The 12,593-nt window shown below is 43.6% G+C and overlaps 1 protein-coding gene across 1 annotated transcript; it reads right to left on the minus strand.

Annotated features, from left to right (window-relative positions):
• Window positions 1–6,578: 6,578 nt before the first annotated feature.
• Window positions 6,579–12,263, minus strand: LOC133910568 (ABC transporter B family member 21-like). The gene is made up of 10 exons (XM_062352921.1): window positions 11,888–12,263; window positions 11,403–11,800; window positions 11,061–11,299; window positions 9,773–10,298; window positions 9,402–9,675; window positions 8,464–9,302; window positions 8,114–8,380; window positions 7,675–7,938; window positions 7,283–7,576; window positions 6,579–7,194 (listed from the first exon to the last, which is right to left on the minus strand). The coding sequence occupies exons 1-10, from the start codon at window positions 12,261–12,263 to the stop codon at window positions 6,841–6,843; spliced, it is 3,831 nt and encodes a 1,276-aa protein (XP_062208905.1). The 3' UTR covers window positions 6,579–6,840.
• Window positions 12,264–12,593: the final 330 nt, after the last annotated feature.

Raw genomic sequence — 12,593 nt, forward strand, 5'->3', positions numbered from 1 at the left:
ATGTCATAGAGTAATATCATGACTACAAGATGGCCGATAACTGATCGATAGTCAAGGATGCTCATGAGATTTAGTGCATTGTATAGGAACCTGAAGTCCTAAAGTGTGTATTACCCGATAAGTTTGTGGTTGGGGGTATCATTGCCAAATTGCCTCCCTTGTTGGGGAATTTTGCCACTGCTCTAAAATAAAAGAGACAAGAAATCTATGTTGAGAGTCTGATCATGTCTCTTGATATTGAGGAGAAAGCTCGGGCTAAGTCGATGGATAGTCTAGCGCAAATGTAGTGCAACCGTCCTCTAATAGCAAGTTCAAAGGGAAAAATAACAAGGCCAAACAAGCTACCAATTTCAAGAAGAAGATGGTGAACAAAGATGATAAACCTTGTTGCGTGTGTGGCGAGGTTGGCCATTGGGCTAAAGATTTCTAACACCACAAAGGGAAAAATGTTAATCAAGGAAAGAACACTAAGTCGGTCAACTTACCATTGTCAACATTAAAGATGGAACTACTGGGTATGGTAATTTACTTATTGCTCTTTCAGTGAATTAGTCTACTAGTTGGTGGATTGATACTGGAGCTAATGTGCACGTGTGGCCTGACATTTCAATGTTCTCTTCTTATCAGGTCACTCGGGATTCTTCCATCCTAATAGGGAATGGGTCTCCTGCTTCTGTTTATGGTGTTGGTATAGTAGATCTAAAGTTTACTTCAGGAAAGATCATGCAACTGAAGAACATGCAGCATGTGCCTTCAATAAACAAAAATTTAGTTAGCAGTCCCCTTCTCTGTAGAGATGGATTTAAGATGGTGTTTGAGTCCAATAAAGTAGTTATGTCAAAACATGGATTTGTTATTGCTAAAGGCTATAAGTGTGGAGGCTTGTTCCGTTTTTCCCTTTCTGATATCTGCAATAATTTTGTGAACTATATTTGTGGCAATATTAATAGAGATGAGGCTAGTATTTTGCACTCACGGTTATGTCACATAAATTTTTGTTGCATATCTCAACTTTCCAACTTGAATTTAATTCTAAAATTTTCCATTGTCAAAGGTTCTAAGTGCCAAAGTTGTGTGTAATATAAGCAACCGCGTAAGCCTCACAAGGCTGCAGAGGAGAGAAATTTGGTACCACTGAAACTCATACATTCAGATCTTTGCAAAATAAATATTATGCTGATGAAGGGTGGAAAACAATATTTCATGACTTTAATTAATGATGCATCTAGATGTTATGTGTATCTGTTTAAATCTAAAGATGAGGCTTTGACTACTATAAAATCTATAAGGTAGAAGTTGAAAATCAATTGAAAAGAAAAATCAAAAGACTTAGCTTAGATCATGGTTGAGAGTATTTCTCTAGTGATTTTGACTTATTCGGTAAAGAATATGGAAATATTCATGAGAGAGTGTCTTCCTATTCACCCCAATCAAACGGGTAGCCGAAATGAAGAACCGCATCTTGACTAACCTGGTTAATGGCATGTTGGATATTGTGGGATTATCTAAGGCATGGTGGGGGAGGCTTTGTTGACTTCGAGTCATATTCTATATAGATTTCCTACTAAGAATAAGGAGAAAACCCCATATAAAGAATAGGAAGAGAGAAAATCGTCACTTTCTTATTTGCGCACTTAGTGATGCTTAGCAAAAGTCAATGTACCAATAACTAAAAAATACAAACTAGGACCTAAAATAGTGGATTGTGCCTTTCTGGTATATGCTCATTGTAGCATTTCCTATAGGTTTTTAATAGTTAAATCTGAGGTACCTGACATGCTTATCAATATAATTATGGAGTCTAGAGATGCTACTTTCTTTGAGAATATATTTCCCATGAAGGATATACATAACACTTACTCAAACATATGAGATAATTCCTGAACCTATTACACCACTTGAGTATTCTGAACAAACACCTGAGCTAGTTCCTAAGAAGGATGACAGTGAGACTCCAATGAGTAAGAGACAAAGGAAAATAAAATTCTTTGGTGATGATATTACTATGTACCTTGTGGATAACTCTCCTAAGTCTATCTCAGAAGCATATGCATCTCCAGACGCAGACTATTGGAAGGAGGCAGTTTGTAGTGAGATGGATTACATTCTCGCCAACGGGACTTAGAAAGTTACAAATCAACCTTATGGTTGTAAACATGTAGGTTGCAAGTGGGTATTCAAAAAGAAGCTTAGTCCTAATGATACTATCAAAAAGTATAAGGTTTGACTTGTGGTCAAGTGTTATACCCAAAAGGAAAGCGAATATTTCTTTGATACTTATTCACCTATCACTAGACTGGTCACGATAAGAGTACTATTTTCCTTGGCTACCTCACATGGTCTTCTCATTCATCAGATGGATGTTAAGACAACTTTCCTTAATGGGAGTTAGATGAGAAAATTTATATGGATCAAGATGATAAGTTTGCAGTAGAAGGTCATGATGACAAGGTATGTAAGCTACTAAAATCTTTGCATTGTCTCAAACAAACTTCTAAACAATTGCATGAGAAGTTCAATAGAACTTTAACATCTATAGGATTTGCAATTAATGAAGCTGATAGATGTGTGTATTATCGCCATGGTGGGGGTAAGGGAGTTATTTCGTGCCTGTATGTTGATGACATATTAATTTTGAGGACAAATCTTGATGTGATTAATAAGGTTAAGTAATTATGTCTCAAAATTTTGATATGAAAGATCTGGGAGAGGCTGATATGATCTTAAACATCAAGTTGATCAGAGGTGAGAATGAAATTACACTTTCACAATCCTATTATGTGGAAAAGATCTTGAGCTGCTTTGGCTACATGGACAAAAAGATCGCTCCAACACCTTATGATCCTAGCTTAATACTTTGATAGAATAAAAGGATTACTAGGAATCAGCTAAGATACTCCCAGATAATTGAATCACTCATATACCTAGTGCTACAAGGGCTGATATCTCATTTATTGTGAGCAAATTGAGGCGGTTTACTTCTAACCTGGGTGATGATCAATGGCGTGCGCTTGAACAAGTCATGTGCTACTTACTAGGTACTATGAATTATGGACTTCACTATATTGGGTATTCATCAGTACTGTAGGGTTATAGTGATTCAAAATGGATATTCGATGTTGATGAGATCAAGACCACATGTGGATATGTATTCACTCTTAGCGGTGCTGCTATCTCATGGAGGTATTGCAAACAAACCATATTGATGAGGCCAACCATGAAAGTAGAACTCACAACGTTAGACACAACTACTGTTGAGACAGAATGGCTACGTAAGCTCTTGATGGATTTGCCAGTGGCTAAAAACTGATAATGGCTATCCTTATGAACTGTGATAATGAAACAGTTATTGTCAAAGTGAACAGTTCTAAGAACAACATGAAATCTTCAAGACATATAAAGAGGCGATTGAAATCTATCAGAAAACTAAGAAGCTCCAGAGTGATAGCCTTGGATTATATCTAAATAGCTAAGAATCTGGTAGATCAATTTACACATGGACTATCATAGAATGTGATAGATAATGCATTGAAGGATATGGGTATGAGACCCATGTGAGTTATATCATAGTGGTAGCCTAACCTATGTGATCGGAGATCCCGTTAATTAGGACCTAAGAAGAACAAACTATCGGTTAACTGAACGAGAGTACAACACAACTCACTCGAGTAAAGATGCAATACTCTCAACGTCTATAAGGCTTGGCTATTATCTTAATGTGTTATGTTAACTTTAATTAGCGAAGATGCTATCCTATAGGGTATTCTTGAAAGAACACACATATATGAGTTTGATTGTTAATCACAGTCTATGAGACTTTGGTGATCTCTAATAAACTCATGAAAAGACCATGGAGTACAACTTATATGTTCCACTTGAGGGGTAGCCTACTGGTAGCTAAGTATCAGTTATGATTTTACGTGAAACTTGTTTGCACAAACTTGTTTGAGCTCTGGTGAGAGGGTTTTTAAATATATGGGCTTAGCACAATATATTTAGAATTCCAAATAAATCTCAAAGACTCAACTAAGTGGAGGTGGGGGTGCATATTTTAGTCCCATATTGCTAGTGGAGGTAAATGAAGACCAGCTGAAAAGGAATTATCTTCCCCACCCACTTAGCATGTGTGGATGAGAGGACTAGAAGAACGCACGCTCTCGCTCACTCGCTCACCAGGCCAGGCCGGGCCATGGCGGGGCGAGGCGAAGAGCACGAGCGCACGACACCTGCATGAATGGTTCGTTGAAAATCGGGTCCAGTAGCTTGCGTAAGTGCATAACCAAGTCCGATTGTATCAGTTGAGAATCTGATCATGGCGCGTAACCAAGCTCAATCATGTTGCATCTCAACCGTGCAATTCTCTCTCTCTATATATATATATCTGCCAACTGCCGTCACAAAGCATATACACAATTAGGGTTTTGCCTATTTTCTCTTTGTTGCGCTGTAGCACATAGTTTGCTCCATCCCGCTGCGCCGTTATGCACTGACAAATAGGAGAGCAGGTCTTTGGAACCCGTTGCTCTTAGGATCTTGCACTGGGAGAGAGTGAATAAGGTTTTTTGGAGACGTTCGACGCGACTGCTCATGATATGCTTTCTCTATATTATCACGATCTGCTTCCTCTATATCATCACGGTCTGCTTCCTCTACGTCCTCTTTGTTGTCTTCTGTTTACCACAATCACAAGGGCATCTACATCTCACGCTGCCGTCAGGTATGTACACTATGATTCATTATATATTAGAGATCTTGTTAGGGCTTGTTGGAATCCTTCTTAGAAAGATAGTCGGGCCTCGTTGGGGCTTGTCAAAGCTTGTCAAGGAGCCTGTCACATCTTGTTGTTTGTATCGGTTCCTGTTCATATTATATTTAGGAATTGAATTAAATTAAATTAAATCCGGAAGTGCTATTTTTCCAACAAAATTGACACACATGAACACCTCAAATCGGAACCAGCACTCTGCCAAAAAACAAATCAATTAGCGTTCGCTTAACTTACCCATGCCCTTATGCATTTCACGTATCTCCTCCGGGGGTTTTCATCACTCCACGAAATCGACTACGTCATCTTCTAGCGCAGTCACAAAAGATCGGTGACGAGTACTCTAGTGGGCCCTCACGCTACGGAATTGGTGACGATATGGGAGCACCTTCCAATTGGACAACCTATATCTCTTTAGTTCGAGAGAGTGGTGTGTGTCTTCCTTACAACCGCAAAAGTAAAAAAGAAAATAGAAAGTTATAGTCATTGATAAATTGAAATTGAAGGACCCAATAGAATTTTCAATGTCTTTGGGCATATGGGTTACTTCAGTTAGGAAAAGCACATAAGACCCTGTTACATCATCTAACATTGCTCCCATGTAACGGTAGCGAAAAAGGTGCAGAGTCAGAGTAATTTTCAAGAAAGGAAAATTTATGTTTATACCATCACTTCACTTTTTGTGAGATGTGTGGTGAATAGTTTGTGACTTGGTAAATTGCAGAGATGTTCAGAACTAAGAATATGTTTGGCAGAGTTTTAAGAATTTTTAGAGTAGATTATCTTTAGCTTCAGAAATTTTTGAAGCTGGAGATGTGAGTAGATTAATAGTATTTAGTTAAGCAATATTATTTTTATTTTAAACTAAAAATATATGTTTAAACTATATTATTTTATTCTATAAACTCTAAATCTTAATAGATCTGAGAGCCGGAGCTCTGTTAAGAATCACCTAAAAGTTTATACCGCGGTGGCTCATATGGCTACCCGTGTAGAATGCTACTGTGGTACAATATTGACCAAGTTCAGTTGCCGGTCGTTGCAACTTGCAATAACAAAAGGCGCCATCGTCATTTAGTCCAACTCCAACCCACCGAATTCTTCTCCACAAATCTCATCTGCTTCGATAATCAAGCCACGACAATGACAGCGCTCCTTGGCACCAAACGCAGTTTTTAGGCCCAACTATGTTGCAGGCTTGCACAAGAATTTCAACGGTAGAGGGAGGGGGGGGGGGGAGGATCCTCGCCAACGGAGGACGCTCAGGCTGCGGCGCTGGTGTTCGTCAGGCTCTCCGGAGAATCTAGCGCCGGTGATCGCTGGAGGACAGAGCCGGTAAGTTCCGCCGCCACCTGGTGGCGCCGCCGCCACACGCAGTGAGTCCCGCCTCGCCGTCGAAACGGTTTGCTCTGCTTTGTTCGCGGGTCAGAAAGGCCCGAGTCCTCTTCTTGCAGGGAGGATGGTGCACCGTGTATTCTCGCTGGGTTCATCCTTGCCATCAGCAATGGTTTGAAATTTGGATGAATTGAATTTGAATTTACCGAAGCATCAGCGCTCTTGGGCTCTTGGCGTAGCTTTTAGGTTTTTCATGGAGAATTAAACCCCGTTTTACTTGCTAGCGATCTCATGTCCTTTTTCCTACCATCCTGTGGAATCATAAAATGAGATGATGATCGTGATGCTAGATAAATTTGCAAGATGAAGCCTTTCTGAGCTGCTCTTTCTTTCCTCAGCAGGCCCCGTCATTAGTTTCTTGTAAGCTATTAGAGCACTGCCAGACGAAAGGGAAAACAACAACAGCAACATAAAGAGGTATGATAATCTCATCTACTTGGTTTCTATGTTTGAAACTACGTATACATATATTTATAAATTAAATATTTATGTTAAGGACCAACTCGTTGCATTTACATTTGGTCCTTGCTATTTGTAACATTTTCCCGCTTCGGTATAAGCAGTTATTATGTATGTCATCAATATAGGAACAAAGACTAGCACCTGACTTGCAACACTGGATGTGCCAGTTCTGTTCATATATCTTCAGCAGACGTCTGCAGGAACCATTCTACCACCCACTATGAAGAGGCTGCTGAGTGAAGGGCGACGAGGGACGCGTAAGCGCCATCCTTGATGTTGATCAAGGTATCGTGCTTTCCCTTCTCGATGATCACCCCATTCCTAACGACCGCGATTAAATCCGCGTTTTGTATCGTTGATAGACGGTGCGCGATGATCACCGTTGTCCGGTTCACCATCACCCTGTCCAGCGCGTCCTGAACCACCCGCTCGGATTCAGCATCCAGTGCACTGGTCGCTTCGTCCAGCAGCAGGATCCTAGGGTCCTTCACAATTGCTCGGGCGATCGCCACACGCTGCTTCTGCCCTCCTGACAGCTGAGCTCCACGCTCTCCAACCAATGTGTCGTACCCCTGCATTTTTCAGGTAACAAACGTTTCTTCCAGCCACAGTTTTTGGTGCTTGATAGATTGCAAAGGAAAGCAGGCGAAAGAATCTAACCTGGAGCGAAGAACTGATAAATTTGTGAGCATTTGCCAATTCCGCAGCAGCTATTATCTCAGATTCTGTTGCTTGTCCATCCTTTCCATAAGCAATGTTTGCCCGTATTGTGTCGTTAAACAAAGCTGGTTCTTGACTAACCAGGCCCATTTGTTGCCTTAGCCACCTTAGCTGAAACTTCTGTATGTCAACGCCATCTAGTAGTATATGGCCTACATCCGGATCATAGAACCTCTGAAGCAATGAAATTGCTGTTGATTTGCCACTACCACTCTCTCCAACAAGCGCAACAGTCTGAAAAACAAATATTCAAATTGTTAGCTACTTAGCTCTAGTAACCATAAATAATGTTTAACTTATACTGGTTATTATATGTTACGAAGGTCACTTGCCCTTCCAGCTTGAATTGTCAAGCAGAGGTCCCGGAAAATCTGAACATCTGGCCTGGTAGGATATCTGAAGCTAACATGCTGGAATTCGATATTTCCTTGCAGTGTCTCAACAGTCACCCCTGCATCCTCACTTGGGTCTATCCTAGATTTTCGGTCCACAATTGCAAATATAGATGATGCAGCTGATTTTGCTTTGGAAGAATCCGATGTAAGGGTACTTGATTGTGACACCCCAATTGCTGCCATTGCAAGAGCAAGAAAAACCTGCAAATAGATGGCCAAATTATTAGAGCTCTTCATTGGAAAACTACATGATACTCAATCCAAATCCTGTTTCTTTGACTTCACAATTATGTAGTCGTGCTAAACGTTTCTTTCTTCCTTAGTATGAAAGCCAGCTGAAGCAAATATTTTATCAGTACTGCCACAGATTACTTACCCTGAAAACTTTAGGAAAAGTTGTCTTCCCGTCCTCCACAAGCCGAGCACCAGCATAAAAGCTGGCTGCATATACCCCGAATAGCAAGAAAAAAGAAACACCAAAACCGATTCCACTTATAATCCCTGTCCTGATTCCTGTTCTTAGGGGGCCTTCACATTTCTTCTTGTACAAATCCATCACCTTCTCTTCAGCTGAGAATGAGGCTACTGTTCTTATACTGCTCACTGCATCATTTGCCACTTGGCTTGCCTCCTCATACATCATCTGCATTTACAAATAACTGGATGAAGTTTGATGCAAGAAACAAGCAACCTAAGGTACATGCAGTTCAGTAGATGAGAACAAACCTTGGCATCTGCACTGAAACCCTGAAGAAACTTCATCTGGATCCATCCATTTAGGCCAATGAGCGGTATTAAAGCTAAGATGATGAGAGATAACTCCCAGTTTGATACGAAGGCAATTACCAAACCAGCAACTAAGGTTGTAGAGTTCTGCACAACCAATTGAAGTGCATCACCCACAAGCCCTCTAACTTTTGCGGCATCAGCTGATAGCCTTGCACCAATTGCTCCACTTGAGTTTTCTGGATGATCGAACCATTCGATCTCCATGTTTACCACCTTCTCAAATGTCAACAGCCTGATCCTTCTGACCAGCCTGCACCCAGCTACAGAGAAAAGGTACGAACTGACAGGGAGTGACAAGAAGTATACAGCACCAAACACCAAGAACATGGATGACCAGAACTGTGAATCCCTCCTTAGCAGATGTGGGGGCTCGTAGAACGCTTTGATCACATTCGAAAGGAGTATCGCAAAGATTGGGAAGATTACTCCACAGACAACCGAGGCAAGGGAACCTAGTATGAGCACCGGGATCTCTGGCTTGTTCAGAGATGCAAGGCGGCTGAGAGGCACTTCCTGTCGTATCTCGTCACATAGTTTGTTAGATGAACCATCCTGAATGTCGATCCCAAGAGGCATACCGAATGGTACCGAGAACGAATGGTGACTGCTGTTATCATGGGATGACCTCCGGCTAGCTGACTTATTTATTGACTGTTTGCTTGAACGAGCTCCAGAATCATCCTTTCGATCAGACTTGTCCTGCCGGTTTGCTTCCTGTAGCCGTATCAGCTGGCTATAAGCTCCCTCTGGATCCTTCAGAAGCTCATTGTGTGGACCTGGTACAAAAATCAAAATGTTAAATTGTTCGGCAAAGATGCAATGAGCAACTGAAGACAGACAAACAGATTTCGATTATTGATGTTTCACAAATTTACCTTTTTCAACTAGTGATCCTTGATGAATGACAGCTATGGTATCAGCATTTCTAACCGTACTCAGACGGTGTGCAACTATGACAGTCGTCCTGTTTGTCATGACCCTGTCAAGAGCCTCCTGTACAACCCTTTCAGACTCGGCGTCCAGAGCGCTTGTAGCTTCATCCAATAGAAGGATTCTTGGATCTTTCAGAATCGCTCTTGCGATAGCAATTCTTTGCTTCTGTCCACCAGAAAGCTGTGTCCCATGCTCACCAGCAGAAGTATCAAAGCCCTGTGAAATATCAGAGACAAAGATATCTCAATACATGCTGCACAACTACCTGAACTACCAGAAAATGTAAAGGTTGCTGAATGAACAGACTTCTGACCTGAGGCATTTTATCAATGAATTTGGCAGCATTGGCAAGCTCAGCCGCAGCTCTAATTTCTTGATCGGTCGCATTGTCTTTGCCATAAGCTATGTTTTCCTTTATGCTGGCAGCAAATAGGACCGGCTCTTGGCTCACAAGGCCAATTTTGCTTCTGATCCACCTTAATTGGAACTCCTTAAGATTTATACCATCTATCAGAACATCACCAAGCTGAGGATCGTAAAACCGTTCGATTAGGCTGATAACTGTGGATTTACCACTCCCACTCTGGCCTACCAATGCAACTGTTGTGCCACTATGTATGGTGAGGGAGAAACCCTTGAATATTTGCTCATCAGGCCTTGTCGGATAGGAGAAATAGACATCCCTAAACTCGATATCCCCTCGAATGTCCTCCAGCTTCCTTCCCGTGGTGCTATACGCATCGATCTCTGGTGTTCTGTTGATTGTGTCAAACATCTTGTATGCAGCGGCCTGCCCACTTGCAAACGATTTCATGCTTGGCGACGCCTGACCTAGAGCTCTGGTGAATATGGTAAAAGAATATCAGGTTATCGAATTAATCATCAATCTGCTTGCTTACTTTAACTGAAGTGCCCCTCAAAAAAAGGCTGAAGTTCACTCTCTGTATCATCAACAAAAAGAAAAAGGAAAACAGCAAAAAGAAACATAGAGAACAGTATGCGAATTTTCAACAGTTGAAACCTATTTTTTTGCAATTATTGTGAGAATTGCAATCAGTATGGGAATTTCGTACCATTTTCATTAAATTGTTTAAGTTCAATAGGCGCCATCAGTTTTGTTGAACGAGAAATGCATTTTTGGGTTCTGTTGAACCTGCCGCTAGGAGTTGTTAGTGGTTAGGTACCAATAGTCCAATATACTAGTAACTTGAAAAAGAAGGGACAGGGGTCCATGAATCGCTGTTGTAGTGTACCAGTCAACCTTCCAAAATCCGTGAAGCAACTTGCCCATGATAATGCACGTATGACAACTAACACGTCCAAATCATCATAAACACGCAACTGTGTCTGTAGCAACCTCCATTAGCTCCCTCCCTAGCCGTAATTTGCGAGTACGGATGAAGCAAGTTAACATCCATCGCCGGTAGCTTTAATCATGCGCCAACTACCAAATGCGGTAGTTTCAGAAATTCCCCAAGAAAATGACAGAACTATGGAACCTACTAAACTGGAAATGGAGGAATTAAAAAATTTAAGTGCTACTAGTATGGAGCACAAATATCACTGAATCATATGCAACTTGGAGATGCAGAGGAACTTACAGAGAACCGGTCAGGACTGCAAAGATCACATTCATGACCTTGGCTCCGGTGTACCCCTTCTCCAGGATCAGCTTGGCGCCATACCATATCCCCAGCGAGTAGCCGCAGAAGAGGAGCACCATGACCGTGCCCATGCCAAGCCCGGAGGCGAGGCCCTCCCGGACGCCGGACTTGTAGGCACTCTTCAGGGACTTGTTGTACTTCTCCACCGCACGCTTCTCGCCGGTGAAAGATGCAACCTGCGGCGTTCGTCAGTCAGGCACACGGCCGGCATGTCATGGTCACTTCAGCTGGGGCTTCAAGGCCATGTGTGTATGCGGATTGATTTGGTTGTCTCCTCACCGTTCTGATGGATCCGATGGTCTGCTCCACCACCACCGACGACTCCGCGTAGGCCGCCTGGCCAAGGGACGCCATCTTCGCCACGACGTTCGACATGACCGCGCCCGCGAGGACTAGCGGCGGGATGGTCGCCGTCATGACCAGGGTGAGCAACCAGCCTTGCGCGAAGGCGACGATGAAGCCGCCGAGGAACGTCACCACCAACTGGATGAACTTGCCGACCTTCTCACCCATGGCGTCCTGGATCAGCACCGTGTCGCCGGACATCCTCCCGACGACCTCGCCGGTGCTGGTGTACTTGTCGAAGAAGGCGATCTCCTGCCTCAGGATGGTCTTCAGGTACAGGTTCCGTATCCGCGCCGCCTGCCGCTCGCCGGTGATCATCCAGCACGTCACCTCTGCTCACGCAACAACAATTCAGCAGCATTAGTTTGCGGTGCTCAGTGTCTGGTTCGTTGGGGGCGCTACACAAGAAATGCACTTACGGACGAACGACGCGACGGCGGAGGCGATGGCGAGGTAGATGAACTCGAGCGAGACCATGGAGACCCGGTTGACGACGTCGTGGATGCCGAGCGCGCCGCCGAAGGCGCCGATGAGGTTGCCGAAGAGCACGGTCATGAACGGCATCGCGGCCCCGTTTGCCACGGCGCCGAGCGCGCCCAGCAGCATCAGCGCCGCGTCCGTGGAGTCTGCGAACGCGAACAGCCTGTGGAACGGCACCCGAGGCGTCGCGCCGGGGGGTTCCCCCGCCGCCGCGGGCCCCTTGCCATTGCCCGGGCTCTGACTCTGAGCCGCGCCTGCAGCGGACGACGCCGACGGCGAGGCATTCACCTCGGCGGCTCTCCAGGACTCCGGCATGGCCGCCGCCTTCACCCCCCACCAAGATTCGCGGCTCCGCGCTCAGGTACCCCTCTCTTGCGCAAGATTCGGCACTGCTGTTTGGGGCAAAAAGTGCAGTGTGCCGCTGCTTTGCTCGTATGATTGTTCCCTACCTAGCTCCTGCACCAGCAGCACCTCACTTGCCACCACCTAATAATTGTACATACATTCAGTAGTGGATTCACCTCAGTGCCTCACAGCTAAAAAAGGTAGAGCCTCGGAAACAACCATGCATACATACACACATAGCAAGAACAACGAACAAAGGTAACAAATCTGAATCTACAATCTAGCAACTGTTGAGACAGA

Source organism: Phragmites australis, chromosome 1 (assembly GCF_958298935.1).
Source record: "Phragmites australis chromosome 1, lpPhrAust1.1, whole genome shotgun sequence".
NCBI lineage: Eukaryota > Viridiplantae > Streptophyta > Magnoliopsida > Poales > Poaceae > Phragmites > Phragmites australis.